Source organism: Venturia canescens, chromosome 8, assembly GCF_019457755.1.
Source record: "Venturia canescens isolate UGA chromosome 8, ASM1945775v1, whole genome shotgun sequence".
Taxonomy (NCBI): Eukaryota; Metazoa; Arthropoda; class Insecta; order Hymenoptera; family Ichneumonidae; genus Venturia; species Venturia canescens.
The window spans coordinates 4,606,474-4,633,991 of NC_057428.1; the positions used below are offsets into that span (position 1 = coordinate 4,606,474).

A 27,518-nucleotide genomic window follows, 5' to 3' on the forward strand; every position below is an offset into this window, starting at 1 on the left:
CCATCATCGATGCGCTATCCAAGTTCGCGCGGGCCGTGCCCGTCAAACGAAAGACCGGCGAGGATGTAACTGCCGCGATGGAACTGGTGTTCCGTCAGGGCCGAGTCCCGCGGAATCTGCAGACCGATCAAGGCAAGGAATTCTACAACGCGCCATTCAAACGCCTCATGAGCCGGCACCGCATCAATCATTACTCGACGTACAGTAATCTCAAAGCGTCCATCGTCGAACGATTCAATCGCACGCTCAAGAACAAGATGTGGTTGCAGTTCAGTCTGCGCGGCTCCTACAAGTGGCTCGACATTCTGCCCGAGCTCGTAGCCGCGTACAACGGTAGCAAACATCGTACTATCGGTATGAAACCGAATGAAGTGACCGCTGATCATGTCGAAACGCTGCTACGACAGCCACGCGCACGCCGGCGCAGAGCGCCCGAGTTCGATCTCGGCGACAAGGTTCGAGTGAGCAAGAACAAGCACGTCTTCGAGAAAGGCTACACCCCCAACTGGACGACGGAAATATTCACGGTGAGCCGAGTAGTGACGTCAACGGAGCCGATAACGTACAAACTAAAGGACTATCAAGACAAGCCCATCGCCGGTGGATTTTACGAAGAGGAGCTCCTACGAGTCAAATACCCCGACACGTATCTCGTGGAGAAAGTATTGAAGAAGCGCGGCGATAAAGTATACGTTAAGTGGTTGGGATTCAATAATTCACACAACAGTTGGATAAATAAGAACGATTTGTAATTTATTCAATAAATGATTTTTCCATCAAAAGTGTTTGATTCAATTTGCCGGGTAGATACTTCAGAAGCAATCGCTCGTCGACGACTATTTGATGCTGAATTCAATTTGTGGTATCTTGCCGGGCAGGTACTTCAGAAGCAATCGCTCGTCGACGACTGTTTGCGCCATCTGCTCGAACATCTTCGGATCCTTCTCGAACGCCGTTGAGATGCGTCTCGGTAGGAAGACTTGGGATTCGTTGTCGAGAGTGGCGACAGCTCTCAGGCCATACTTCGTAGTGACTTGCCTCAGATCGGTGACATGATATATGCTGTTGACGCACAACTCCGTCAGTTTCTTCGTTGGCAGGAAATCCTCGAGCAGAGCGATTTTGTTGAGCTTCTCGACGGTGTCCATCGTGCTGCTGTGAAGAACGGCTGCGAGTTCGCTGTTAATATACCCGCCATCCCCACTCAGGGCGCAGGTGGTGGTGGTAGCTGCGGCGGTGGTGGTGGCAGTGGCGGTAGTGGTGGTGGTAGCTGCGGTGGTGGTGGTGGTGGTGGCAGTGGTGGTGGTGGTGGTGGCGGTATTGGTGGTGGTGGCGGCAGTGGGGCTCGGAAATGCCCCCATGGCAACGTGTCCGTGCTGTCGGGTAGGAGAATGCGTTTGTCGTCGTGAGCACTGAGCGCCACCTTCGACTGCCTCTCCGTAAACACATTGTGCAAGCGTGATCTGATTACGCATTGCACTCGTCGCTGCGCCTTTTTGTCTCGGAGACATCGCAGAAAGTCGTCGAATGTGATGCTCGCCTCGACCACCCTCCTCTTCACGCCCTTGACCCTCTTGATGATGTCACGCCCCTCCACACGGACGCAATACATCTTACTGCGCAAGCCCACGAACTCGGTCATGATGCGGCCGTTGCACTCGTCCTTCATAAGGCCGATCACCTTTTTATTGGCCAGTGGCATGCCAAACCGGTTGTTCGGCGGGTAATCGGACGTATCGAATCGCTTGATATCCCGCTTCATGATAGCATAGATGTCGTTGCAGCGAATCTCGTAGAGCAGGCTGTCGGTGTCGGTGTAGAGGAGCTTGCAGCGATCGTCGAATTCCCGCTTCATGTACTCGTAGTGGAAGTCGTATACATGGATCTTCGATAGGTCCAGCACGCTCAGCCCCACGTAGATCGGCTTATTGAGATAAACCTCCGTCTTCGTGAGCTGAATCGCCACGAGGTTCTCCCCGAAGATGGAGCAGCTATGGAAATTCGGCTTGGCGATGAGTGCTTCGGCCCCGTAGCGTCCACCCCACTTCCTCACCAGCTTCACAGTCACGTGTTTGCGCACGTTCTCCATCGTCTTGCCGAACACCGCGTTGTTCATGAGTTTGTACAGATTCTTCTCAAACTCATTCCGCGCCCGTTTTCGCAACTCGCTGTTCAGCTCGATGTAGGGTCGTAGCCATGCGGACTGTCTGAACTTCAAGACGCGATGGACGCGTACGAGTTTCATCCCCTGCTGCACAGCCTGCTTCAAGTTGCGGTAGTGGAGGATGTAGCGCTTTTTCGGCTCCAGCGTAGTCATGAGCTTGTTCTGTTTCGAGCCGGGGGCGCTCTTGTGCTCGGGACACAGCGGCAGGTCTTTGTGCGAGTCGTGACAATTCTCCGGGTAGTCGAGATCCACTTCGAGGATGTATCCGACAGGCGAGTCGTCCGGCACATTGAGGAAGTCGACGTTATTGCCGGTGAACCACTCGAAGCCTCCTTGCGGCAGGTACTCCATCATCGCTCGGCCATACAAATTGTTCACGTCGAAGTACATTAGATACTTGGCCTCCTCATTGGTGTCGTAGTCGCTCATGTATTTGTTGTTGGCCCGGGCGTATCGGTTGGAGCACTGGCTAATACCCCCGCGTATTCCTTGCTCGACGAAGAGGTCCATATCGGGGTCGGTGAGGAGTTCTAGCTAGACCTGGGTGTACCTAAACATCGCGTCCCAAGAGTAGCCTGGCAGTGTGTAGTAGTGGGCGGGGTCCAGGCCGTATGCTGCGACAGAGTTGTTGCGGAAGTTCTCAAAGACGTCGGCAAGGAGAAGCACATCCGTTTTCAAGTACAGGTCCGAGTATTCGCCCAAGCTCCGGATCTCGAACTCGTCCCACACTCTCTTGGCGTGCTCGTAGTCCGCGTCCGAGATGTCGCTGCCCGTCAGTGAACTGTGGAAGCTCGCTTTCGGCGGTAACTCGATATCCCGCAATTTGTCCACAGAGTCGGGGTACTCGTAGGGGAACACACCCTTCCTCGTGAGCAGCTCGAATTTCTCATCGGACAGGTGGGGGAATTCCCTCCTCACGATCCGCAGCTCACTCAAGTCCGATGCAAGTTTTTCCAGCGACGACGCCATGAAGCGGAACGAGTCGATGAAGCGAAACTTCACATCGCAACCAGTACGCGCAATTGTACGAGATGTACTCCAACTTCCAGAGCGCGTACTACAACGAGAAGGATGCCGAACCCCTGCTGACGAAGGGTGACTTCATCGCGCATGCACCAATCATCGTGATCGACTGTTCGAAACAGAACGATACCCTCAAGCTGGCACCGGTCGACGTCCGTATCGAACTCGAGGCCGATTCGAATTTTCCCGTGGGAACCACTGCCTATTGCCTCATCTTGCACGATCGCATCGTAGACTACAATCCCATAAGTGGCGACGTTAGGAAACGTCTGTAGTGGGGGGATGACTGAGGAGTGGGGATAAAATCCTCCTATAAAATGCGGGCGGCCGAGCGGAGTGCTCGGCATTCGTCATGGAGTACCTGGTGGACGTGCAGGGCTTCCAGTACCACAACTTCATAGTCAAAGAATTGGCCGTCGCTCCACTCAACTCGCCCGACTACCCGCTGGTCTTCCTGTTCCAACCACCGACACCGTGGAGCGAGATTCCCGCCAGGTACAAGGATGTAAATCTCTGGCTCGAACGCAACTATCATCGTCTGCGCTGGAGCGCCGGTGACGTACCCTACGACGAGGTCGAGAACGTGCTTCGCTCGGTTCTACGCGACGCGAGCATCATCTACGTGAAGGGTGAGCAGAAACAACGGTGGCTCGAACAATTCGGGTTCAACGCGCGTGACGTGGTGGACTGCCCGTCGCTCAGGAGCTCGTGCAAACTCGCTGCAGCATGCCCCCACCACGATTCACCCCATTGCGCACTGCGAAACGTTCTACTGTTGCGGATCTACCTTCACGAGTCGCGACCTTCCCTGGGGAGGTCATTGAAGCTGTGTCATCGGGGCGAACCTCTCTCAACCGCCGACATCGCCCAGCTGCCCAAGGAATTCATCGTGACCTTCGCTGCGTACAGCGTCGATGCTGTCTGGGAAAAATTGCCCGAGTCCCTCAAAATGGATCCTGAAGTTGCCGAGTGTCGACGATGCCGAGAGCATACAAAATTGTTCGCGCCACTCAAAAGAGAATGTAAACTTTGTATATAAAAACTCGATTAAGTGAATAAAAAAATCTTTTTGTAATTACTTGTGGACTTTACTCAATAACTATCCCGATATTTAACTATTCCGATATTTAACTATTCCGATAGTTAACTATTCCGATAGTTAACTTTAACTATTCCGATAGTTAACTTTAACTATTACGATAGTTAACTTTAACTATTCCGATAGTTAACTTTAACTACTCCGACAGTTAACTTCAACTATTTCGCTAGTTAACAATTCCGCTCGGGGTTGCCGACTTGTATCCGCACACGAGATCTCCACTAGCCAAATCGCCATCTGCGCGAACTTTACGGCGCGCGGATTTTGAATCCGTTCGAGGTTTGTTTGGGCTCAGTTCGATGTTTGGGTTAGAGAGGTCATCCTTTTTACCGACCGTTTGGGAGGCCATCTTTATTACCGGCCGTTTGGGCCCATCTATCGGCATTTACGCGAACTATACGGCGCGCAGACTTTGAATGTTTGAGCTCAATGTTTGGGGTTGTTTGGGTTTGTTTGGGTTTGTTTGGGTTAGAGCTCAGTTCGATCACTTGTTTGGGTTTGTTTGGGTTCGATCACATGTTTGGGTTTGTTTGGGTTCGATCACATGTTTGGATTTGTTTGGGTTCGATCACATGTTTGGGTTTGTTTGGGTTTGTTTGGGTTAGAGCTCAGTTCGATGTGCCTTAATGACTGTTTGGGAAAACTGCCTTAATGACTGTTTGGGTTTGGGAAACTGCCTTAATGACTGTTTGAGAAAACTGCCTTAATGACTGTTTGGGTTTGGGAAACTGCCTTAACGACTGTTTGGGAAAACTGCCTTAATGACTGTTTGGGAACCTTAATGACTGTTTGGGTTTGGGAAACTACCTTAACGACTGTTTGGGAAAACTGCCTTAATGACTGTTTGGGAACCTTAATGACTGTTTGGGAAAACTGCCTTAATGACTGTTTGGGAAAACTGCCTTAATGACTGTTTGGGAAAACTGCCTTAATGACTGTTTGGGTTTGGGAAACTACCTTAACGACTGTTTGGGTTTGGGAAACTACCTTAACGACTGTTTGGGTCTGTTTGGGTTTGAGCTCAGTTCGATCACATGTTTGGGTTTGTTAGGGTTTGTTTGGGTTTGGGCGGCCATCTTTATTACCGACCGTTTGGGTTTGTTTGGGTTGTTTGGGAAATTAGATATATTTTAGTTATGATTATTTCCTGAGTCAGAATGTGAAACGTATCGTCAATCGAACATGCAGAAAGAGAGTGAGGCAGGTCAGTGCGAAATAAAGTACACATAAGAAATTATAGATCGTCCGTTTATTCAAGAAATAAAGCGTTGTTACAGAGAATGCAGAAGAGAAGCTTCTGTCCGCTGAAACGCGCAATTCCCTACAATAAACGAGAGAAAATACTTCGTAAAATTCATAGATGAATTTATCCAAAGATCGGGTTACAGGAGATAAGACGCTCCACTACGGAAACATATGTGTTATAAACGTTCGCAGGTAATAATTTCAAATTTTTTCTTGGATCATAGAGCAAACTTATTTCGCGTCACTCGGTGACCCAGAAAAAAATAAATAATTATTACGTGGCTGGCTCCGCAGAGCATCATGTTACAAGCATGCTCGAACTATAACGGATTTGTTGTTCTGTAGTGCGGCTCATAACTGATGTCATATTTGAAAGATGAGTTATTTTCTTTCTTAATCAGTAATTGATATTTCTCTCTTTTTATCAGCACTATTGTTAGATTTCAAAAACTTGAAAACATTTATGTATATTCATCATCAAGGGACTCGGCAGAGTCTCGGGACAAGTACATTGACAGCCCTGTCGTCTGCTGGCCCGAGGCTCTCGCCGAGACTTCATATTTGGATCTCCACGACGAAGTTTGTGATCTTTTACTGCTGAAGAAAGTTGGATAGAAAATACCAATATTTCGGTTTGAACGACCAAATTTGTGGTCATTTATTGCTAGAGAAAGTTGGATGAAAAAACCAATATTTGAATTTTTTTGACTACGAATTTGGTCGCTTTTGGCAAGCAAAAAATGCTTTACATTTAACCTATGTATAACCCCAAATGTTCTTTTCGAGCAGCAATTCCATATGTCTGAATTATTAACGCAAATTATGCCTCGATGTTTTCCATGTTGGTGAATAAAAATGAAAACTCAAAAACTTTCAACAAGTGAATGAGTCTAAAATCAAGAGACTCGGTAGAGTCTCGGGACAAGTACATTGACAGCCCTGTCGTCTGCTGGCCCGAGGCTCTCGCCGAGACTATACTTTCTCTGAATAAAACGATTCGCGGTGGTGGGGGTAAAATTGGCATGTGATTTTCTTTAATAACGAAGCTCATGAGTTATGTACGGCTTTGAAAATTGAACTTTAAGCTAATTAAGAAGTTCTCTGTCGAATGAGCCCAAAATCATCATTCTCTGTGGCGTATTTGCTGAGAAAAAACTTTGCACGGGCTCAAGATTATGCAAAAGTTACTGACACATCACGAGATCGACGTATACGTATACGCGTTTTGACGTAGTTAGTGGTAGTAGAGTTGTGCCTCTACGCATTCTGATTGGCTCAACGATGTCGGCTTCTCCAGCCACTAGGCCGACCGCGGGTGGAGCTCAAGAGTTAGAAGGCCTAAAATAGCGAACAGGCATTCTGTATATCTATATATGCGTTATACAGAATGCCTGTTCGCCATTTTAGGCCTTCTAACTTTTGAGTCTTACCCCGACCGCGCTCAGACTCCGTGAATATTATATATATTTATATATATAAACCATGTGTCAGTTTTCGATCATCCTATAAACAAACGGAGTTTTGACATTATGGAATGCGTGTGGGATAAATAAAGAAAACTTTGGTCATCTAACGAAGTGCATAGTACTGAAACCTGTAGAATGCTAAACTAAACCGGTATAAAAGCAGTCGCGTAAATGTAGTCTGTGATCCGACGTGTGTAAAAAAGAATAAAATAAAAAAATACGCGGTGCATGTCGACGAAACTTTTTAAGATTTCATTAATTCGTTTGGCTGAAAATAAGTTTATCATTTATATCATTTGTAAATAGGTTATATGATATCAATGCATCGATACGCACATCCGAAACCACCCGAGACTTGTTTTCATACTGAACGTCATTTTGACAGGTGAGGTTATGATCCCCAAAGTGCTGTGGTGTGCGGACTCTAATTAATCAATGAAAATGGTTCGTGAAAAGTGGTTAATATTTATTTTGTTAAAACTTGTGGTATACTAAACCGGTATAAAAGCAGCCGCGTAAATATAGACTGTGATCTGTGTGTGCAAATAAAAAATATAAAAAATGCGCGATGCATATGTTACCGAAACTTTTCAAGATTTCATTATTTCATTCGATTGGAAATAAGTGTCAACTGAGATAATCTTTCAATTAAACCAGAGTGCGCGGAATATTGTTCAGTGTAAATATATCGTCAGTTGCGTGATTATATATCATGTGTAATTATGTAGGTTATATATATATATGAGTGCCCTTTGATAGCTGTGTGGTAATAACGAACCGGCCGGGGTTTGATACTATGGAGTGCGGGACAAATGTAACAAACGTTCGTATAGTTAGTGAATAATATAAATAAGGAAAATCAGTTCATCAAAAATAGGTCTGGAAGTTGTAAGAAAAAATGTTCGTCAACTTATAATGTCAAATTTTCTTTTTGCGATCTGAAATATTATGGTTGATAATTAATAAAACAAGAACACACGGAACTGTTAGTATATATAATGTGAGAAACTCCAATCGAATAAATGTTTTCTAATTTATTTTTTGTGTCATCATTATTTTTGAATATTCCCATATTTTGCTTCCTATTGAGTCTGGCTCTGCTCTTTCCGATCCTTGTTTTGACTCCATCGGTTTGCAGCGGATCGATACATATTATTAATTGGTTGCCTAATATGTGTCCTTTAATTTTCTACCATTTCTTCATGCTGATTGTGGTAACCTGATTCAAGTGGTTTCCGACTATGATCATTATTCGCACACTTTGTATATCAGATTCTCAAAACAGTTTCCAACCCGCTTGCGACCGTGCGCTTGGGTTTCTAATTGACAAAACATATCAAAGTACAAAGAAAAATATTGCCAAAATCCAAGGACAGACCTGTGACGAAATATTTTCAGTACTATTTTGACGAAAAATAGGTCTTTTTTCGTGAAAACCAACGTTATAAGACGAAAATCATAAATAATCCATAGAAATTCAAACTAAAATCCTATAGTCAACTGAAAATAAATAAGGAATTTTCGAGAAAAAAGACGTGATATCAAACCATAAACTTCCCCTAGGGAAAAAAAGGTTGGGACAAGTACATTGATGGTATCGTGTTTGCTGATAATTCCATCCATAAAAAAAACTTAAAAAAAATTTTTTTTAAAATTGTAAAAAAAATTATTTTATAAAAAAAAATACAGAACAATTCGAAAAAAATTTCACAAATCTTGAAAAAACATTATATTAAAACAAAAACTAATCTGTATCTATTTTTTAAAGTGTCAAAAGAATCAAATAACAAGTAAAAAATAAAAAACCGAAAAATCGGTCTTGAAATCATTTTGGAAACCGATGCCTCATTCTTCTTATTAGATTCGAACAGCTAAATCAACTGAAAAAAATTCCATCTAATTTACGTGCGGCATTAAAATTTATTATATTAATTCGAGGCCAAGTATTTTCTAATGAATTGGAAAAAGTTACCACTTGAATTACGTGCAGCATTAAAATTTGTGATATCAATCGGTGGACAAGTATTTTATTAGTAACTCCAAATTTTGACATTATTAAATTCTTCTACGAAGCTTTTAAATCCAAAAAAATCACATGAAAGCCAGTCATATGTTACTCTATGGTGGCAGAGACTTATAAGAAAATCTTCTCAGACTTTCAGGATCCTCTGGTATTATTCACAAAATTCGACGACGATTGGATCGATACAAATTATGTTTAAATATGTGTTAAAAGTACTTACCCGGCCCATCACTATTCATTTAAATAAAAATCAATCATGAAAAAATGGAATTGTATGGCAGAATCTGGTCAAAAATTTGTTGAAATGTGATTCATTATTAGTTTAATGTTCTTAATGGGACTACTACTAAGAGCGGCAGGAGGGAGGGAGGGGGGTCGGGTCTAATGAATAACCAATGACCAGTTATTTTTAAGAAAACGCGCGATAATTTTTATCTGCGTGGTTCTCGCTGTGCACCGTATATTTTTTTATTTACTCACCTACGTCTTGTATGAACTTTTCAAGCTTGGTTTGCATGCCCCAATATCGAAATTCAACTCGGCACAGCTTGTAGGCGCACATGAGTGACTTTCCCGATCGTGTAGGTTGTTCCTTGCCCTGCAATAATTAGCATTAACATCTTATAACAAACGAATCATTCCATATCACAAAAAAAATTCAAATGTAAAACATAGAGTCGTGGCAGCAATTCTGAGATAAGCACATTTATGTTAAGACGAGTCGCTGCCGGAGAGTCTTCTTCTTCTTCTTCTCCTCTATGGCTATCGCCCTTCCATAGTCTAGGGAATGTGCCACGTCTTTCTAGTGAATTTAATTTTGTTGTTTACAAAATTGATTCATATCGTATATTACTATAATGTTGATTGTTTCAATTTTGATTCAGATTTCCGCCTGCAGAAGGCGCTGCCAATTTGGATGGGCTGGTAGAATGTAGAATACGGATATGACAGAAAACAGGGTCATGCCACGAGGTCAGATAACCTGCCGCCTAGTAGCGATAATCTTAATTAAATTTGCGGACAAGATACTATTATACTGGCTGAGTTCTACTCGAAAACTTCAGGGTATAGCCACTCTTTACTTTATAATTAGATGAGAATATTATTGTTAAGGAAAAAATCACAGATAGGGATAAGAGTGTTCACCCCCTCTGTTAAAAATAGCCTAGTTATATACTCGTTAGGTTTGATATTAGATTTCCGAAGCACTGCAGTGAGCTTACTTCTCGGCTCATGATAAAGATGACAATACCAGAATAGATGATTTATAGAGTAGGAGAAATATCCACAGGGACAAGTTTCTTCGGGAATGATGCCTTTTTTGAAAAGGTGAGCAGGGGTTAGAGTGTGAGCTGATTTTATTCTGTTTATCATGGTGATGTGTTTTCTGCTAATGAAGAAAGAATGGAACCAGTATCTTGTTTGGAATTTTCCTGAAAGACTACAGAAGATGTGGCCCTTAGAATTGCTAGCTAAAGTAATAAAGGAGTTAGTAGAACGGATGAGTGCCTGTTTGAAGACAGGGAAGAGCTCCTCCCCTTCACATTTTAGGTACCTATCCGATATTTCTAAAGATCTAGCATGATTTGCGGCTTTGTCCACAAATTTATTTCCACAAATGCCCACATGAGCAGGAGACCAGATTATGGTAGCGGATTTTCCGAGAGATCTCCAACGCAGAATTTTTTCTTTAATTTTTAGAGACAGTGGGTTGAACTTACGCTTGATATTTGGGAGACCTAGGGAAATTACCGAGGAAAGCGAGTCTGAGATTATGATAATATCAAAGATTATGATTATGATAATATCATCCCTTTCCAGTATAGATAGGGCTTCAAATATAGCCACAAGTTCTGCAGAAAAAATAGAGGAATGGTTATTTATGCGAAAGTAACGAACCAGGTGGAGGCCTGGACAGTAAAAGGCAGCTCCTACCCTGTCTGGATCACTAGACTTTGAACCATCAGTATATATAGCGATAGAGTTGGGAAAATTGATCGATAATTTTTCTATTAGAAGTAGGTTTGGGGAAACCCCTGATGAGTCATTCTTTATCTGCATACCAATATCGATGTTGGTATTAAAAGGCGTGGAAATAGTTTCTATATTAAAAGAGAACACAGGAGGGAAGTCGTATCTGTTAATTTCAAGGAATAGGTCTTTGTTTTGCAACCAATATTTAAACATACAGTGGAACCCAAAGCGTTTATTTTTATATTTTTTTTGTCGAGACAAAGCTTCCATCAGCTTCAACCTCGGAATAATTATACTATTTTTAAGGGAGGCAGTTTTGGCCAGAAAGCGCTTAATCATAAGCGCTCTCCTCGAGGAGAGGGTTGGTTCTCCAGCCAAATGAAGGAGAACGTTAGTAGGGGTGGTGCTAATACATCCTAAACAAATTCTGAGCGCCGCATATTGGATTTTATCTAGTGCTTGAAGGATAGAAAAAGGAGCATCATCATAAACTTGAGCCCCCCAGTCCAGGATAGCTCTCGTCAATGATCGGAAGACTAAAAGTAAGGTTTTAGGGTGAGATCCCCAAAAAATCCCCCCATGTAGCTTTCAGAATATTTAAAGATAGCTTCGCCTTATTTTTCAAGAAGTTGATGTGGTTTCTCCACGATAGTTTGCTGTCTGGCCAGACACCCAAAAATTTAGTAGCCTGAGAGTTAATAATCTTTTGATTATTAAGAGAAATCGAAGGAGTGATTGTAGGAATATTTCTATGGGTGAATACAACCAGTTGTGTTTTGGTTTCGGAAATCTTTAAGCCCAAATTATTTAACCATATGTTAAGAGAGGATAAAGAGGAAGATATTTCTGCTAAAGAATTGTCTAGCTCAAATCCGAATTATAGATGACTATATCATCCGCAAAAGTTAATACTTTAGTAGAAGGGCCTAATTTATTCAAGATATCATGGATATAAAGATTGAAGAGGAGAGGACTTAATACCGACCCCTGAGGAAGACCCACATTTACCCTTCGCGGGGGAAGTGTAATATTTTGTGCCGAAGGAAAGATAACTCTCTCCGAAACAATATTTTTGATGAAATTAATTAAGTTGATAGGGAATTTAAGTTTGAGGAGTATTTCGATTAGGGAGGAAAGTACTACGTTGTCGTAGGCTCCCTCGATATCTAAAAAAGCCGCAGAAAGGAACTGCTTCCTTAAAAAATTCATTTTAATATCCGTCACTAAGGTAGTTATACTGTCCATGCATGATTTGCTTTTCCTAAACCCAAAAAATTGATTGGGGAGAATTTTATTTTTTTCCACGGTAAATTGGAGTCTGACATTGATAATACGTTCCAAGAGTTTTAACATGACAGAGGAGATAGCTATTGGACGAAACTTAGACGAGTTAGGTTTAGGAATCAAAACCACATAGTACTCCAACCATTGATCCGGAATAATATTCTTTTTTATAAATAAGTTAAAAAGTAGCAGTAATACCTTCCTAGACGTATAGGGGAGAACTTCATTTGAAATAAGGTCCATACCTGGAGATGCTTTTTTTTTTGATTTCAGAAGAGCTGAATCTAATTCCTTCATCGATATATCTTTTGAGAGTTCTGGTTAACAGGAAGCCTGTTCCTCACTAGGAAGAGAGGGGAGAGGATTTATAATTTGTGATGGAGCAATTTTATTTAATACTTCGATAATGCGAGGATCATCTTTTGAAAAACCAGTGGAAGAGGGATCGATATTCGATCTTTTTTTAAAGGCTTTGATTATTGACCAAGTTCTCGCACGTTCCATTTGAGGGCTGATAGAGGAGCAAAAGGATTTAAAATTCCTAGTTTTGGTATTTTTCAATGTTTTTTTTGCATATAAGCAAGAGTCCGTATACTCTTGATACGTAGCATCGGAAAGGGAAGATAGATATTTTTTTTTGAGCGCGTCTTCTACGATCCACGGCTTTCGAGTAATCGCTTGTCCACCATGGGGCCGGAGGAGGGGCTCTATAGTTAGATTTCTGAGAAGAGGTTTTGCTCCGGCTTTTATTAGATTTTCTATTATGTCAGACATTAGAGTGTTGTAAGAGGCAATAGGATCAAGATCAGTATTTTCGAGGGACGCTGATCGCGCACTTTCCATAAAATTGCGAAAAAGATGCCACTCCACTTTGTTTAACGCAAACTTTGGACGAGATTTTTCCCACTTGGCTTGTAACTCTTTAATTTGGATAATAATTGGGGAATGGTCACTTCCCATGGCATCAGGGAATATGGATCATTCTATTTTCGTTAGAAGCTCTGGAGAGACTAGAGTTAGATCCGGGATACTTTTGATTAAGGGGTCGAGGTGAATCTTAGTCGACGAACCGTCGTTTACTATGGAGAGATTTACTGATTCCAGAGATTCGGCGAGAGTACGGCCTGAGTAGTTGTACAGATCACTGCCCCACAATTGATGTTGAGCGTTAAAATCACCTGTTATTATCAATTTGGGAAATTTATCAATTAACTGACTAAATAAGTTAGACCACTGCTGGCTCGTGACGTAATTACTAGGAGGATTATATAGGTTGAGAAGGTAGAAATCATCGCTACCTACGGAAAAGCTAATAAACAGATATTCGACCTTTTCATTGAAGGGAGAAATGACTATTTGTTGGAAAGGAATATAATTATTGATACGTATGGCTACTCCTCCACCAGGCGACTGGTCTCTATCCTTGCGTATAATATTGTAGTTTTTATTTGAAAAAGCATTATTTTGGTTAAGCCAGGTCTCTTGTAGAGCAGATATTTCGAAGTTAGGTAGAATATTAATGAAGTCGTTAAGTTTAGGAAGAATGCTTCTGCAGTTCCATTGCCCTATAGAGAAATGTTTTCTTTTATTGCCTGAAATCATTAATTATAATTTTTTAATGAATTGCTCCCCCGTAGCAGCTATAGTTTGAGAAATAAGGGCACGATCATATTCGGGAATTCGAAATTAGCATGACTCGTAAATTGCCTGATTGTAGTCTTGCATAATTCTAGATATCTCAGAACGAACAATATCTCGAATATTAATAATTTGGGGATTCCCCTCAGCAGATGACTTAGTGGATAGGTTTTCTTCTGAAAGGTCACTCTCGCCATAGTAATCTAGGGAGTATCCTTGAGGGATAGCCCGATTTGAGCCGGAGGTAAAGAATTGATTTAACTGATTTTTAGGAGTCATGCTCCCCGTTTTGTTCTTTCCAGCAAGAAAGTGGAAGGGACTCGGCTGATTACCGGACGGCAACTCTATGTTATTTGGCGTCAAGGGAGAGGCGGGCCTGCCTTGAGTTTGAAATTTAACTTTATCCCGGGAGAAGGCATGGGCCTGTAAAGGCGGGAAATCCTGATCGTAATCAAAAGTCTGCGAAGGATTGTTAGACATAAACAGTTCTTTCGCCTGTTTTTTTGCGTCTTTGTATGAACTGTTTTTAAGAAATTTGAGTTCGTTTACCTTTTCATGGAACAAAAAGGCAGGGCACTGTTTATTCAAAGGAGAATTATCTCCAAAACAATTGCGGCAAAAAAAATTTGTTTCAGTGTGTTGCGTAAAGATCTGGTGTTGGTGAGAAAATAAATGACGCAATGCAGGTCGGCGTAAAAAGTGTAAAAAGGTGGTGCTTTATTTGATGTCGATGGTAAAATAACAATAAACCAATGTCCCGACAATGAATGATAGGCCCGAAAGATTAGCCCGATGAGAAGGAACACGTGAGAAGTGACCCGGTCGTCGTCGTCGAACGCACGTTCGACGATGCCGAAAGGATAGCCGACGCGTGCTCGCGCTTGCCCGAACGATAATCCCGAAATATATGAGTAATCCTGTATGTATAGGTCCCGGAAAACGTATCAAATTGTAGCCGATAATGTCCCGAATGCGTTGAGCACAATATTTTTAGAATGGCACCCGAAATGTGTGAAATGTTGCCAAAAGGAAAGAGTGAAGAACACGGAGCACGTCAGCACGCTGTACGACCGGATCGAAGACTAACTAATCAATATGGAGATCGATGAAGACGCGCCGTGGGCATGCGCCACACGTCGCGTCGATCGCGCCCGAATTGCGTGTCCAGTACGTGCTGACCCCCTGCGAGAGCGTGAGAACTAGAGCACGAAAAGCCCATTGTCTCACGTTTCCCGAATTCCCGAACCCGCGAGCTAGCGACGCCCGCGGTGGGGCGAGCACTCGATCCCGAGAGCGCTCGTCGGCACCGAAGCCTCGCTAATTCCTGAACACAGTGCACTTGTCGAGTTTATGACTACCAGAGCATTTAGAGCATTTTTCCAGCTTGCTTCTACATCGGTCTTTAACGTGACCGAAAATGAAACAGTTAAAGCAGATTTTTGTAGCAGGAATGTATGGCGAAACCTTCCGTCTGACAAACCAGATAGAAACCCAATTGGGGAGAGAATTACCGAGAAAAAAAATCTTAACAAAACTAGTTGGGGAACGCTCCGGAGTGACTTTCTGTGAAGCTTGATGATCGACGAGGTTGATGATTTTCGTAATGCGCTTAACTCGGATAATCTTAATATCTGCAGGGAAAACTCTAATTCCTTCAACAATATCCTGGGTGAAAAGATCAGGATCTACCCCCTTGATTATACCTACGGACGATACTCTGTGGTCCCGGATAAAGGCCACCCAATTTGGGTTAATTTTTTTTATATCAGAGGAAACCAAGCGGTTCGCCGTTTCGAAATTTTCAAAAATAAGGTTAATCCTGTCACTGCCCGAAGGTTTAATTTCTACTAACTCGTTGTTAAATGCAGCAAAATCCTTCCCGATTTTCATTGGATGCAAATTCCCCAGATTTTTACCTCTTTCGGAGTCGAATACTTGGACCAAGAAAGGAGGCACAGACTCAACCGAGTAACGATTTTCTAATTGATTTGAGATCTGGGGTGGAATAAAATTCTCCGTGTCATTTTCCTTATTTTGATTAGAGGCTTTAAACCTTGATTTATCGAGGTGGAACTCTTCCGGGGGAGAGTTATTGTCTCTATTTTTCCTCTTCTTATCCGACGGCGAGAAAGCCATGGTAGATAGCCCGGGGAGATATTACAAAATTGCGAGGACTGAGATTATACGAAGTATGAATACAGATACAGCGAAATAATATCAACTGCCGAACCGAGAGTAGTCTCACAATCGAGGCTCGCGATGGCCTTGGCCTTAAGCCAATGTTTACGTTCCACCGAGAGGGAGTAAATTTCGGGAATATATCACGAACATATAATTTAAACCGAAGGAGAATAAAAACTGTGGAAGCAGTGAAAAGGATAACCTATAGCATGTATTACACTAGCAATGCTGGGAGCAACCTATATCAGAGCGCGAGAAGAAAAACCAACGTAAACAAGCCTCAAGGCTAAACAGAAAATTTCTTATGTCTTAGAATATCTCAGCAACTTAGTTAGAAAATAATAACTACACTAATGTACATGAACCGAGGGAGACACTCCTCCTCTCAATGATTTACTCTTTATCTATTCGATTAGCAATAGTTAATTCAATTGTGCAAAATATTCAAAAACATTTAACTTAGAACATAAAGAAGCGACAGGACAGAGCTCACCCAATGACCGCGAAGAGGCGGAGGTCTTTTGGCGGTATAGAGCGGTGCAGGAGCCGGAGAGATCAGAGAAGAGGAAACTTTTTCTTCCTAATTACTGTCCTTTGATTAAATGAATACTTAATTAATTAACTTAGTCACTTCCTTTTATTGACTGGTTTAATGCAGCACTAAGCTTAATTAGAGATGTTTAGATGTTATAGTTTAAGATATGATTAAATCTAGTTGAATAGGAATTAGAGACACTTGAACACTGATAGTTTTAAATGGTAGCAGAATCAGAAAAGCCGGTTTGAAGAGCTCGCAAAGATACGTCTATACGGCAGCACTATCTGCTTGCTAATCCAGTTTTATGCCGGAGAGTCTTAGTAGTAGGGCTATGTCAGTTCTAACCCAGGGATCTCAGGGGGGAGCGGGGATGGGGGAGCGCGCGGACCGTTGCGGGACTACATGGTATGTGGAGGGGGAAGGTTCTCGGACAGCGAGGGTGCGGCGGCACTTTGAAAAGACAACAAATTTGGAACAAAAGATTTTTTTTGCCACTGATTTATGTTTCCGGTATATCAGATTGCATTGAACGGAATTTTCTTTTGAAAGTGCTCTTTCCAAAAATGATCTCAATTATCGGACTCCGTGACCAAAAATGTTTGCACTTCTCTAGTGACAAATTTATGTGTCCTGTGTTACATATTTTTACAATCCTGTGGTGGCGCAAGTTCCGACGAGATTTCTTTTTTCAAAACCAGTACTATCCCACGGGCTCTCAGGGGGGGGGGGGGGGGAGGCGCGAGAACGGGGAAGCGCGTTGCAAGGGCGGCATGGTGTGTGGAAGGGGAAGTTCACGGGGTAGCGAGGAAGTGGAGGGGGAGTAGGGATGCAGCGGTCCTGTTTGCAGCATTGCATAGACAAAGTATATTTTGAGGAATAAAAAGAACTCGCTGATGCCCCCTTCAATGACCGATTTATATTTCCTGCGGAGTTTTAAGAAAAGTCAGTTGAGAAGAAAAGTGTTCGCGATTATTAGAATCCGTGACGAAGGAGACACCTAATGAGAGATTTATGTGTCCCGTATTACATATTTTTACATTCTTTAGAGGGTAATGAAATTTCTTTAAAAATGCACCTGCTCTGCCTCCCAACTTTTGGCTTGAAAGTTGTTAAGAAGAATGTTTTCCGAGAAAAAACTAAACCATAAACTTCCCCTATGAAAAAAAAGGTTGGGACAAGTACATTGATGGTCCCTCGTTTGCTAATAAATCCATCCATAAAAAAACTTTAAAAAAAATTTTCTTTAAAAATTGTCAAAAAAATTATTTTATAAAAAAAAATACAGTACAATTCGAAAAAAAATTCACAAATCTAGAAAAAACATTATGTTTAAAAAAAAAATATTCTGTATCTATTTTTTAAAGTTCAAAAAAATCAAATAACAAGTAAAAAATAAAAAACCGAAAAATCGCGTTTGAAATCATTATGCAAACCGGTGCCTCATACTTCTTATTTGATTCGAACAGCTAAATAAATTGAAAAAAATTCCATCTAATTTACGTGCAGGATTAAAATTTATTATATCAATTCGAGGCCAAGTATTTTCTAATGAATTGAAAAAAGTTACCACTTGAGTTACGTACAGCACTAAAATTTATGATATCAATCAGTGGACAAGTATTTTATTAGTAACTCCAAATTTTGACATTATTAAAATGTTCTAAGAAGCTTTTAAATCCAAAAAAAATCACATGAAAGCTAGTCATTCGTTACTCTATGGTGGCAAAGACTTATAAGAAAATCGATTTTTCTCAGACTTTCAGGATCCTTTGGTATTATTCACAAAATTCAACGTCGATTGGATCGATACAAATTATGTTTAAATATGTGTTAAAAGTACTTGTCCGGCCCATCACTTTCCGTTTAAATTGTTTATCCAAATAAAAATCAGGGCTTGTCTAGAACTGATGGTTCACAAGTCACAAGTATTCATGCAGAGGGAATTGAGAGAATTATTTTCACGTAATTTTTACTTATTTGCACTAATTTAATAAAAAACGGAAACAAATTATTCCGCAATATACAAGGGATTTTATTCTGCATCGATAAATGAAACAAATTGTACATAATATATATGTTCATGCTTCCAAAATAACTCTCCAGTTTATATTCAATGATGTCAATTCTTACTTCCTACTTATTCTTCCAGCGAACGAATTCCATACGGACTAAGAACTAACCTCTACTATTATTAAAAGCATTAAACTAATAATGAATCGCATTTCAACAAATTTTTAACCAGATTCTGCCGTACAATTTCGTTTTTTTATGATTGATTTTTTATTGAATGAATAGTGATGGGCCGGACAAGTACTTTTAACACATATTTAAACATAATTTGTATCGATCCAATCGACGTTGAATTTTGTGAATAATACCAAAGGATCCTGAAAGTCTGAGAAAAATCGATTTTCTTATAAGTCTTTGCCACCATAGAGTAACGAATGACTAGCTTTCATGTGATTTTTTTTGGATTTAAAAGCTTCTTAGAACATTTTAATAATGTCAAAATTTGGAGTTACTAATAAAATACTTGTCCACTGATTGATATCATAAATTTTAGTGCTGTACGTAACTCAAGTGGTAACTTTTTTCAATTCATTAGAAAATACTTGGCCTCGAATTGATATAATAAATTTTAATCCTGCACGTAAATTAGATGGAATTCTTTTCAATTGATTTAGCTGTTCGAATCAAATAAGAAGGATGAGGCATCGGTTTGCATAATGATTTCAAACGCGATTTTTCGGTTTTTTATTTTTTACTTGTTATTTGATTTTTTTGAACTTTAAAAAATAGATACAGAATATTTTTTTTTTAAACATAATGTTTTTTCTAGATTTGTGAATTTTTTTTCGAATTGTACTGTATTTTTTTTTATAAAATAATTTTTTTGACAATTTTTAAAGAAAATTTTTTTTAAAGTTTTTTTATGGATGGATTTATTAGCAAACGAGGGACCATCAATGTACTTGTCCCAACCTTTTTTTTCCTAGGGGAAGTTTATGGTTTGATATCACGTATTTTTTCTCTAAAGTTCCTTATTTATGTTCAGTTGACTATAGGATTTTAGTTTAAATTTCTACGAATTATTTATGATTTTCGGCTTATAACGTTGGTTTTCACGAAAAAAGACCTATTTTTCGTCAAAATAGTACTCAAAATATTTCGTCACAGGTCTGTCCTTGGACTTTGAGGATTTTTTTCCATGTACTCTAATGTGTTTTATCAATTAGGAATCAAAGAGCACGGTCGAAAGCGGGTTGGAGGCTGCGATATGATTTTCGGAAATATTTCGACCCTAGGAAAAAAAAGGTTGGGACAAGTACATTGATGGTCCCTCGTTTGTTGATAATTCCATCCATGAAAAAAACTTTAAAACAAAATTTTTATAAAAAATGGGCAAAAAAATTATTTTGTAAAAAAAATACAGAACAATTCGAAAAAAATTTCACAAATCTTGAAAAAGCATTTTCTTTAAAAAAAACTAAACTTTATCTCTTTTTTAAAGTGTTAAAAGAATCAAATAACAAGTAAAAAATAAAAACCGAAAAATCGCGCTTGAAATCATTTTGGAAACCGATGCCTCATTCTTCTTATTTGATTCGAAGGGCTAAATCAACTAAAAAAAATTCCATCTAATTTACGTGCAGCATTAAAATTTATTATATCAATTCGAGGCCAAGTATTTTCTAATAAATTGAAAAAAGTTACCATTTGAGTTACGTGCAGCACTAAAATTTATGATATCAATCGAAGGACAAGTAATTTATGAGTAACTCCAAATTTCAACATTATGGAACTGTTTTAAGAAGCTTTTAAATCCAAAAAAATCACATGCAAGCTAGTCATTTCTTACTCTATGATGGCAGAGACAATCGATTTTTTTCAGACTTTCAGGAGCTACTGATATTATTCACAATATTCGACGTCGATTGGATCGATAGAAATTATGTTTAAATATGAGTTAAAAGTACTTGTCCGGCCCATCACTTTCCATTAAACTTATTATATTTAAATAAAAATCAGGGCTTTTTTAGAACTGTTGGAGCACAAATATTCATGCAGAGGGAATTTAGAGAGTTATTTTCAAGTAATTTTCTCTTAATTGCACTAATTTAATAAGAATGGAAACAAATTGTCCTGTAATATACAAAAGATGTTATTGTGCATCGATAAATAAAAAACATTTTGCACATTAAATATGTTGAAGCTTCCAAAATAACTCCCCAGTTTGTATTGCTATGACGGCAGTGTTTACTTCTCACTTCTTCCAGCGAACGAATTTCATTCGGCATAACTAACCTAAATCGCATTTCAATAAATTTTTAACCGGATTCTCCCGTACAGTTTCGTTTTTTTATGATTGATTTTTATTTGATTTAAATGAAAAGTGATGGGCCGGACAAGTACTTTTAACTCATATTTAAACATAATTTCTATCGATCCAATCGACGTCGAATATTGTGAATAATATCAGTAGCTCCTGAAAGTCTGAAAAAAATCGATTGTCTCTGCCATCATAGAGTAAGAAATGACTAGCTTGCATGTGATTTTTTTGGATTTAAAAGCTTCTTAAAACAGTTCCATAATGTTGAAATTTGGAGTTACTCATAAATTACTTGTCCTTCGATTGATATCATAAATTTTAGTGCTGCACGTAACTCAAATGGTAACTTTTTTCAATTTATTAGAAAATACTTGGCCTCGAATTGATATAATAAATTTTAATGCTGCACGTAAATTAGATGGAATTTTTTTTAGTTGATTTAGCCCTTCGAATCAAATAAGAAGAATGAGGCATCGGTTTCCAAAATGATTTCAAGCGCGATTTTTCGGTTTTTATTTTTTACTTGTTATTTGATTCTTTTAACACTTTAAAAAAGAGATAAAGTTTAGTTTTTTTTAAAGAAAATGCTTTTTTAAGATTTGTGAAATTTTTTTCGAATTGTTCTGTATTTTTTTTATAAAATAATTTTTTTGCCCATTTTTTATAAAAATTTTGTTTTAAAGTTTTTTTCATGGATGGAATTATCAACAAACGAGGGACCATCAATGTACTTGTCCCAACCTTTTTTTTCCTAGGGGAAGTTTATGGTTTGATATCACGTCTTTTTTCTCAAAAGTTCCTTATTTATGTTCAGTTGACTATAGGATATTAGTTTAAATTTCTATGAATTATTTATGATTTTCGTCTTATAACGTTGGTTTTCACGAAAAAAGACCTATTTTTCGTCAAAATTGTACTGGACATATTTCGTCACAGGTCTGTCCTCGGACTTCGGCGATTTTTTCCCTTGTACTCTAATATGTTTTGTCAATTAGGAACCCAAGAGCACGGCCGCAAGCGGGTTGGAGGCCGGGATATGATTTTCGGCTTATAGCGTAGGTTTCCACGAAAAAAGACCTATTTTTCGTAAAAATTGAACTGAAAATATTTCGTCACAGGTCTCTCCTTGGACTTTGGCGATTTTTTTCCTTGTACTCTAATATGTTTTGTCAATTAGGAACCAAAGAGTACGGTGAAAAGCAGGTTGTAGGTCGTGATATGATTTTCGGCTTATAACGTTGGTTTCCACGAAAAAAGACCTAAATTTCGTCAAATTTGAACTGGAAATATTTCGATAGAGGTTTGTTCTTGGACTTTGGTGATTTTTCTCCTTGTCTTCTAATATGTTTTGTCCATTGGAAACTCAAGAGCATGTAGCAATGCGTGTTACGGGCTGAGATATGATTTCCGGCTTATAACGTTAGTGAAAAGAAAGGAAAAGAGAAAAGATAGATCAAATTCAAGACACAACGAATACAACAGAATTGGCCATTTTTAAATGTCGTTTTGGCATTCTGAATCTAGACATTTTCGTGTCATCCAAAACATGCCCCCGATGAAATATATTTCCAAAGTTTGCAAGTGGTCGCGGAGATCCAATTATCTACAGTTTGATAGTTGCAGAAAAAAGGCACCCGGAAACATTTATTATGTCAGAATTCAAAGAAGTAAAAAAAACTGAGCGTACTTGATTCAACAGAGCAACGGAATTCAAAGACGTTTAAGGTACCTGCATTGCTTGTGGAGGAAAACAATTTCATTTCAGGATAATTTAGAAATAAATTAGGAAATTCAGAAATTTAGCATAGAATTTAGAAAAAGGAAAATTAAGATAATTAGTAAAGCTGAAAACTTTTGTGATGAATTTTTGAAATTACATGTTACGGTTGGAGTAAAAAATTTAAATGATTGGCACACATGCTGCGACACAAAAATATCAAAGTTTGAAGGTATTCGCTCCATACTGCAGTAATACAAACTTCAACACTATTTGAAAGGAAACACTTTAAAACTTGCTGAACAAAGTTCCATTACATATTACCATAATCAAAGATAGGGGGTGATACTTAGCACATATACTTATCCACAGAAATTTCCAAATTCGCAGGTATCGGCTGCAATTCAATGTATCTGCGCAATGAGTTTGGAAGACAGCAGTTTCAAATCCATCCATAAATGAGCAACTGAAGACTTTTGTAATGAATTTTTCACTTCATATTTATGTTACGGTGGGAGTCAAAAAATAAAATGAATGGCACAGTATATAAATTTTATAGTTTGCAGATTTTTGCTGTATTTCAATGATCCAAATCTATAGTATTAGAGTGGAAAGTTGTTAGAAGTCATGATGTTACATTAAAATCACATAGCGCACATAACATTCAGAAATTCTGTAGGTTTCCATGATGTGGCAGGTATTATACTTAGTCGCATCGAAAACTGAGCAACTGTACACTTATCGTAATGAATGTTTTCACCAATAATTCCACATTTGCAGTTTGCAGAATAGGAATACTCAACATACACGTCATTTCATAAGTATTGTTGTCAATATTTGTGTTTGCCTACCGCATTCCGACGATTCAAATTTTCATATTATCAGCAAAAAAAGCATCCCAAGACTTTTTGGAACAAGTTTCAAAATTTATTACTCGACAGACCAGGTGGAAAAAGAATAACTACACTTATATCAAGACCAGAAACTGTTTTGAGAATCTGTTGTACAAAATGTGCGATTGATGATCATAATTGGAAACCTTTTGAATCACGTTACCACAATCAGCATGAAGAAATAGTAGAAAATCATAGGACACATATTAGGCAACCAATTAATAATATGCATCGATCCGCTGCAAACCGATGGAGTCAAAACAAGGATCGGAAAGAGCAGAGCCATAGTTAAAAAGAAAAAAGACAGCGCAATTGAAAGAGAACAGAAATCAAAATTGTTTCATGTATCTGTGCATTAGTTTCTGAAGACAGTAATTTCAGATCTATTCAGAAATAAGTAGGTGAAGACTTTAGTAATGAATATCTTCGTTAATATATTCCAGTCGGAACCAAAAAGCTAAAAGATTGGCATACCTGCTATTTCACAGAAATATCAAAGTTCATAGGTACTTGCTACGTACCAGTTATACAGACTTTGGTGCTATAGGGAAAAACACTTCAAAATTACATGAACCACATTTTTGAAACTTATTATGACACATTCAAAAAGAAAGTGACAGATACGATGCATGTTGAAGCAAGCAAAATGCTGTAATTTTGTATGTCTCCATGGTTATCCGCAGACAAAATATTTGATCACATCCAAAAATGATCAGGTGTAGACTTACAGACATGAATTTTTCAACCCACAATGCCAATCGCAAACATGGTCTGGAAATATTCAATATACATGTCGCTTCATCACTTTGTCGAACTTTAGAGGTGTTCGTTGCATTTCGAAGATACAAATTTTGATAACATGAAAATTAAGCACCCAATGACTTATTGAAATAAATTTCCAAATTGATCATGTAACAACTCAAGTGAATATATCTATACATTATTACATGGCTCAAAGATTTTTCAAAACTTGGGTGTATGAACAAGCAATTATGAAGGCTTTTTGTTATAAATATTTCAAATTATCTTGTTGAAATTAATATAAAAAAAATAGAAATATGAATATCTCTCGTATTGTCTGGAGAACAAATAGAAATTGGTATGACAATACACTGTAAGCTAAGGAGGTGGAAAAAAGGGACCGGTGAACACAGCCAAACTAAATGAAAGAAATTATGACAACAATACGTTGAATTACTTGACCAAAGTTTTTTAAAATTTATTTGAATTCGTTTACACACAACCATCCACCTCTTTCTTTAATGTAATTACACAACATAGAATTTTTGTTTGGAAAGAACGCTTTAGAGGTTATAATGAACGAACGTTTTTTTTCTCATTGTTATTATTATTATTATTCAACACTAATTAGTCACGTCATTAATAATATCGATTCCTTCCACTTTTCAATAACCACTTTTATTTTTCTACACTCTGCACGCTACAGCACTCCGGCGGTCATAACCTCAAACGTCAACATGACGCGAAATCTCGCAAATTTGCTATCTATGTATATATTACGATATCGAAGTAGAACAGATAATTCTTAATTTTCACGACACACATTATTCACGTTTTCAATTAATCCACTTTTGAGGTTTTATTTATTATAGATATTATTGTCGTGAATTGGGCTCGAAACTTATTGAAACTTCTTTTATGAAAAAAATAAAATTGATTATATCCACTGCTATTTCCAATAATGTTTTATTTATTTAAACGAAATTTGCAAATCTTGCACCGTTGATCCACGGGGCTACGATCGCAATCACTTTATAATAACATAACAGACGATATAACAGACGGTATACAAGAAAACATTGAGGACTATCAGAAACTTTCTCATCGGCGATTGGTCGAGACGGATAGATTCTCACCGGTGATTAGTTATGATGGGCATCAAGAAGCCCTTGTATGTATCGGTCTGAACCCATATACGGATACATCAGCTGCGTAAATGTGTTGGTACTTTTTGCATAATCTTGAGCCCGTGCAAAGTTTTTTCTCAGCAAATACGCCACCGAGAATGCTGATTTTGGGCTCGTTCGACAGAGAACTTCTTAATTAGCTTAAAGTTCAATTTTCAAAGCCGTACATAACTCATGAGCTTCGCTATTAAAGAAAATCACATGCCAATTTTACCCCCACCACCGCGAATCGTTTTATTCAGAGAAAGTATAGTCTCGGCGAGAGCCTCGGGCCAGCAGACGACAGGGCTGTCAATGTACTTGTCCCGAGACTCTACCGAGTCTCTTGATAGAGGTTTGTTCTTGGACTTTGGTGATTTTTCTCCTTGTCTTCTAATATGTTTTGTCCATTGGAAACTCAAGAGCATGTAGCAATGCGTGTTGCGGGCTGAGATATGATTTCCGGCTTATAACGTTAGTGAAAAGAAAGGAAAAGAGAAAAGATAGATCAAATTCAAGACACAACGAATACAACAGAATTGGCCATTTTTAAATGTCGTTTTTGCATTCTGAATCTAGACATTTTCGTGTCATCCAAAACATGCCCCCGATGAAATATATTTTCAAAGTTTGCAAGTGGCCGCGGAGATCCAATTATCTACAGTTTGATAGTTGCCGAAAAAAGGCACCTGGAAACATTTATTATGTTAGAACTCAAAGAAGCAAAAAAAACTGAGCGTACTTAATTCAACAGAGCAACGGAATTCAAAGACGTTTAAGGTACCTGCATTGGTTGTGGAGGTAAACAATTTAATTTCAGGATAATTTAGAAATAAATTTAGAAATTCAGAAATTCAGCATAGAATTTAGAAAAAGGAAAATTAAGTTAATTAGTAAAGCTGAAGACTTTTGGGATGAATTTTTGAGATTATATGTTACGGTTGGAGTAAAAAATTTAAATGATGGGCACACATGCTGCGACACAAACATATGAAAGTTTGCAGGTATTCGCTCCATACCGCAGTATTGGCACACATGCTGCGCCACAAAAATATGAAAGTTTGAAGGTTTTCGCTCCATACCACAGTAATACATTTTCAATACTATTTGAAAAGAAACACCTTAAAACTTGCTGAACCAAGTTCCATTACATATTACCATAATCAAAGATAAGGGATGATCCGTAGCATATATATCTATCCACAGAAATTTCAGAGTTCGCAGGTATCTGCTGCGGTTCAATGTATCTGCGCAATGAGCTTCGAAGACAGCAATTTCAAATCTATCCATAAATGAGCAACTGAAGACTTTTATAATCAATTTTTTACTTCATATATATGTTACGGTTAGAGTCAAAATGTAAAATGAATGGCACAGTATATAAATTGTATAGTTTGCAGATTTTCGCTGTATTTCAATGATCCGAATCTACAGCATTATAATGAAAAGTTGTCAAAAGTCATTATGTCCCATTAAAATGACATAGCGCACATTGCATTCAGAAATTCTGTAAGTTTCTGGGGATGTTGGTAGGCATTATATTTGATCACATCCAAAACTGAGCAACTGTAGACTTATTGGAATGAATTTTTTTTATAATAATTCCATATTTATAGTTAGTTTCCAAATTTATCACTCGACAGACCTAATGGGAAAAGAATAACTACCCAGTATACCAAGACCAGAAATTTTTTTGAAAATCTGATTTACAAAATGTGCAATTCAAGATTATGGTTAGAAACCTCTCGAATCATGTTACCACTATCATCATGAAGAAAGAGTAGAAAATCATAGGACACATATTAGGGAACGAATTAATAATATGTATCGATCCTCTGCAAACTGATGGGGTGAAAACAAGGATCGGAGAGGGCAGAGCCAAACTGAATATCAAGCAAAATATGGGAATGTTTATATATAATGTTGACACAAGAAATAAATTAGAAAACATTTATTCAAGTAAAGTTTCTAATATCATTCTAACAGTTCCGTGTGTTTTTGTTCTATTTATTCGTATGTATAACCTATTTACACAT

At 38.8% G+C, this 27,518-nt stretch overlaps 1 protein-coding gene across 8 annotated transcripts in view; it reads right to left on the reverse strand.

Annotated features, from left to right (window-relative positions):
- Nucleotides 1-27,518, reverse strand: part of rdgB (retinal degeneration B) — a 1,063,172-nt gene that overhangs the window by 772,913 nt on the left and 262,741 nt on the right. For all 8 annotated transcript variants that reach the window (XM_043425624.1, XM_043425622.1, XM_043425620.1 and 5 more), the window contains exon 4: nucleotides 9,501-9,618. In XM_043425624.1, the coding sequence (XP_043281559.1) occupies nucleotides 9,501-9,618 (118 nt within the window). The remainder of the gene's footprint in view (nucleotides 1-9,500; nucleotides 9,619-27,518) is intronic.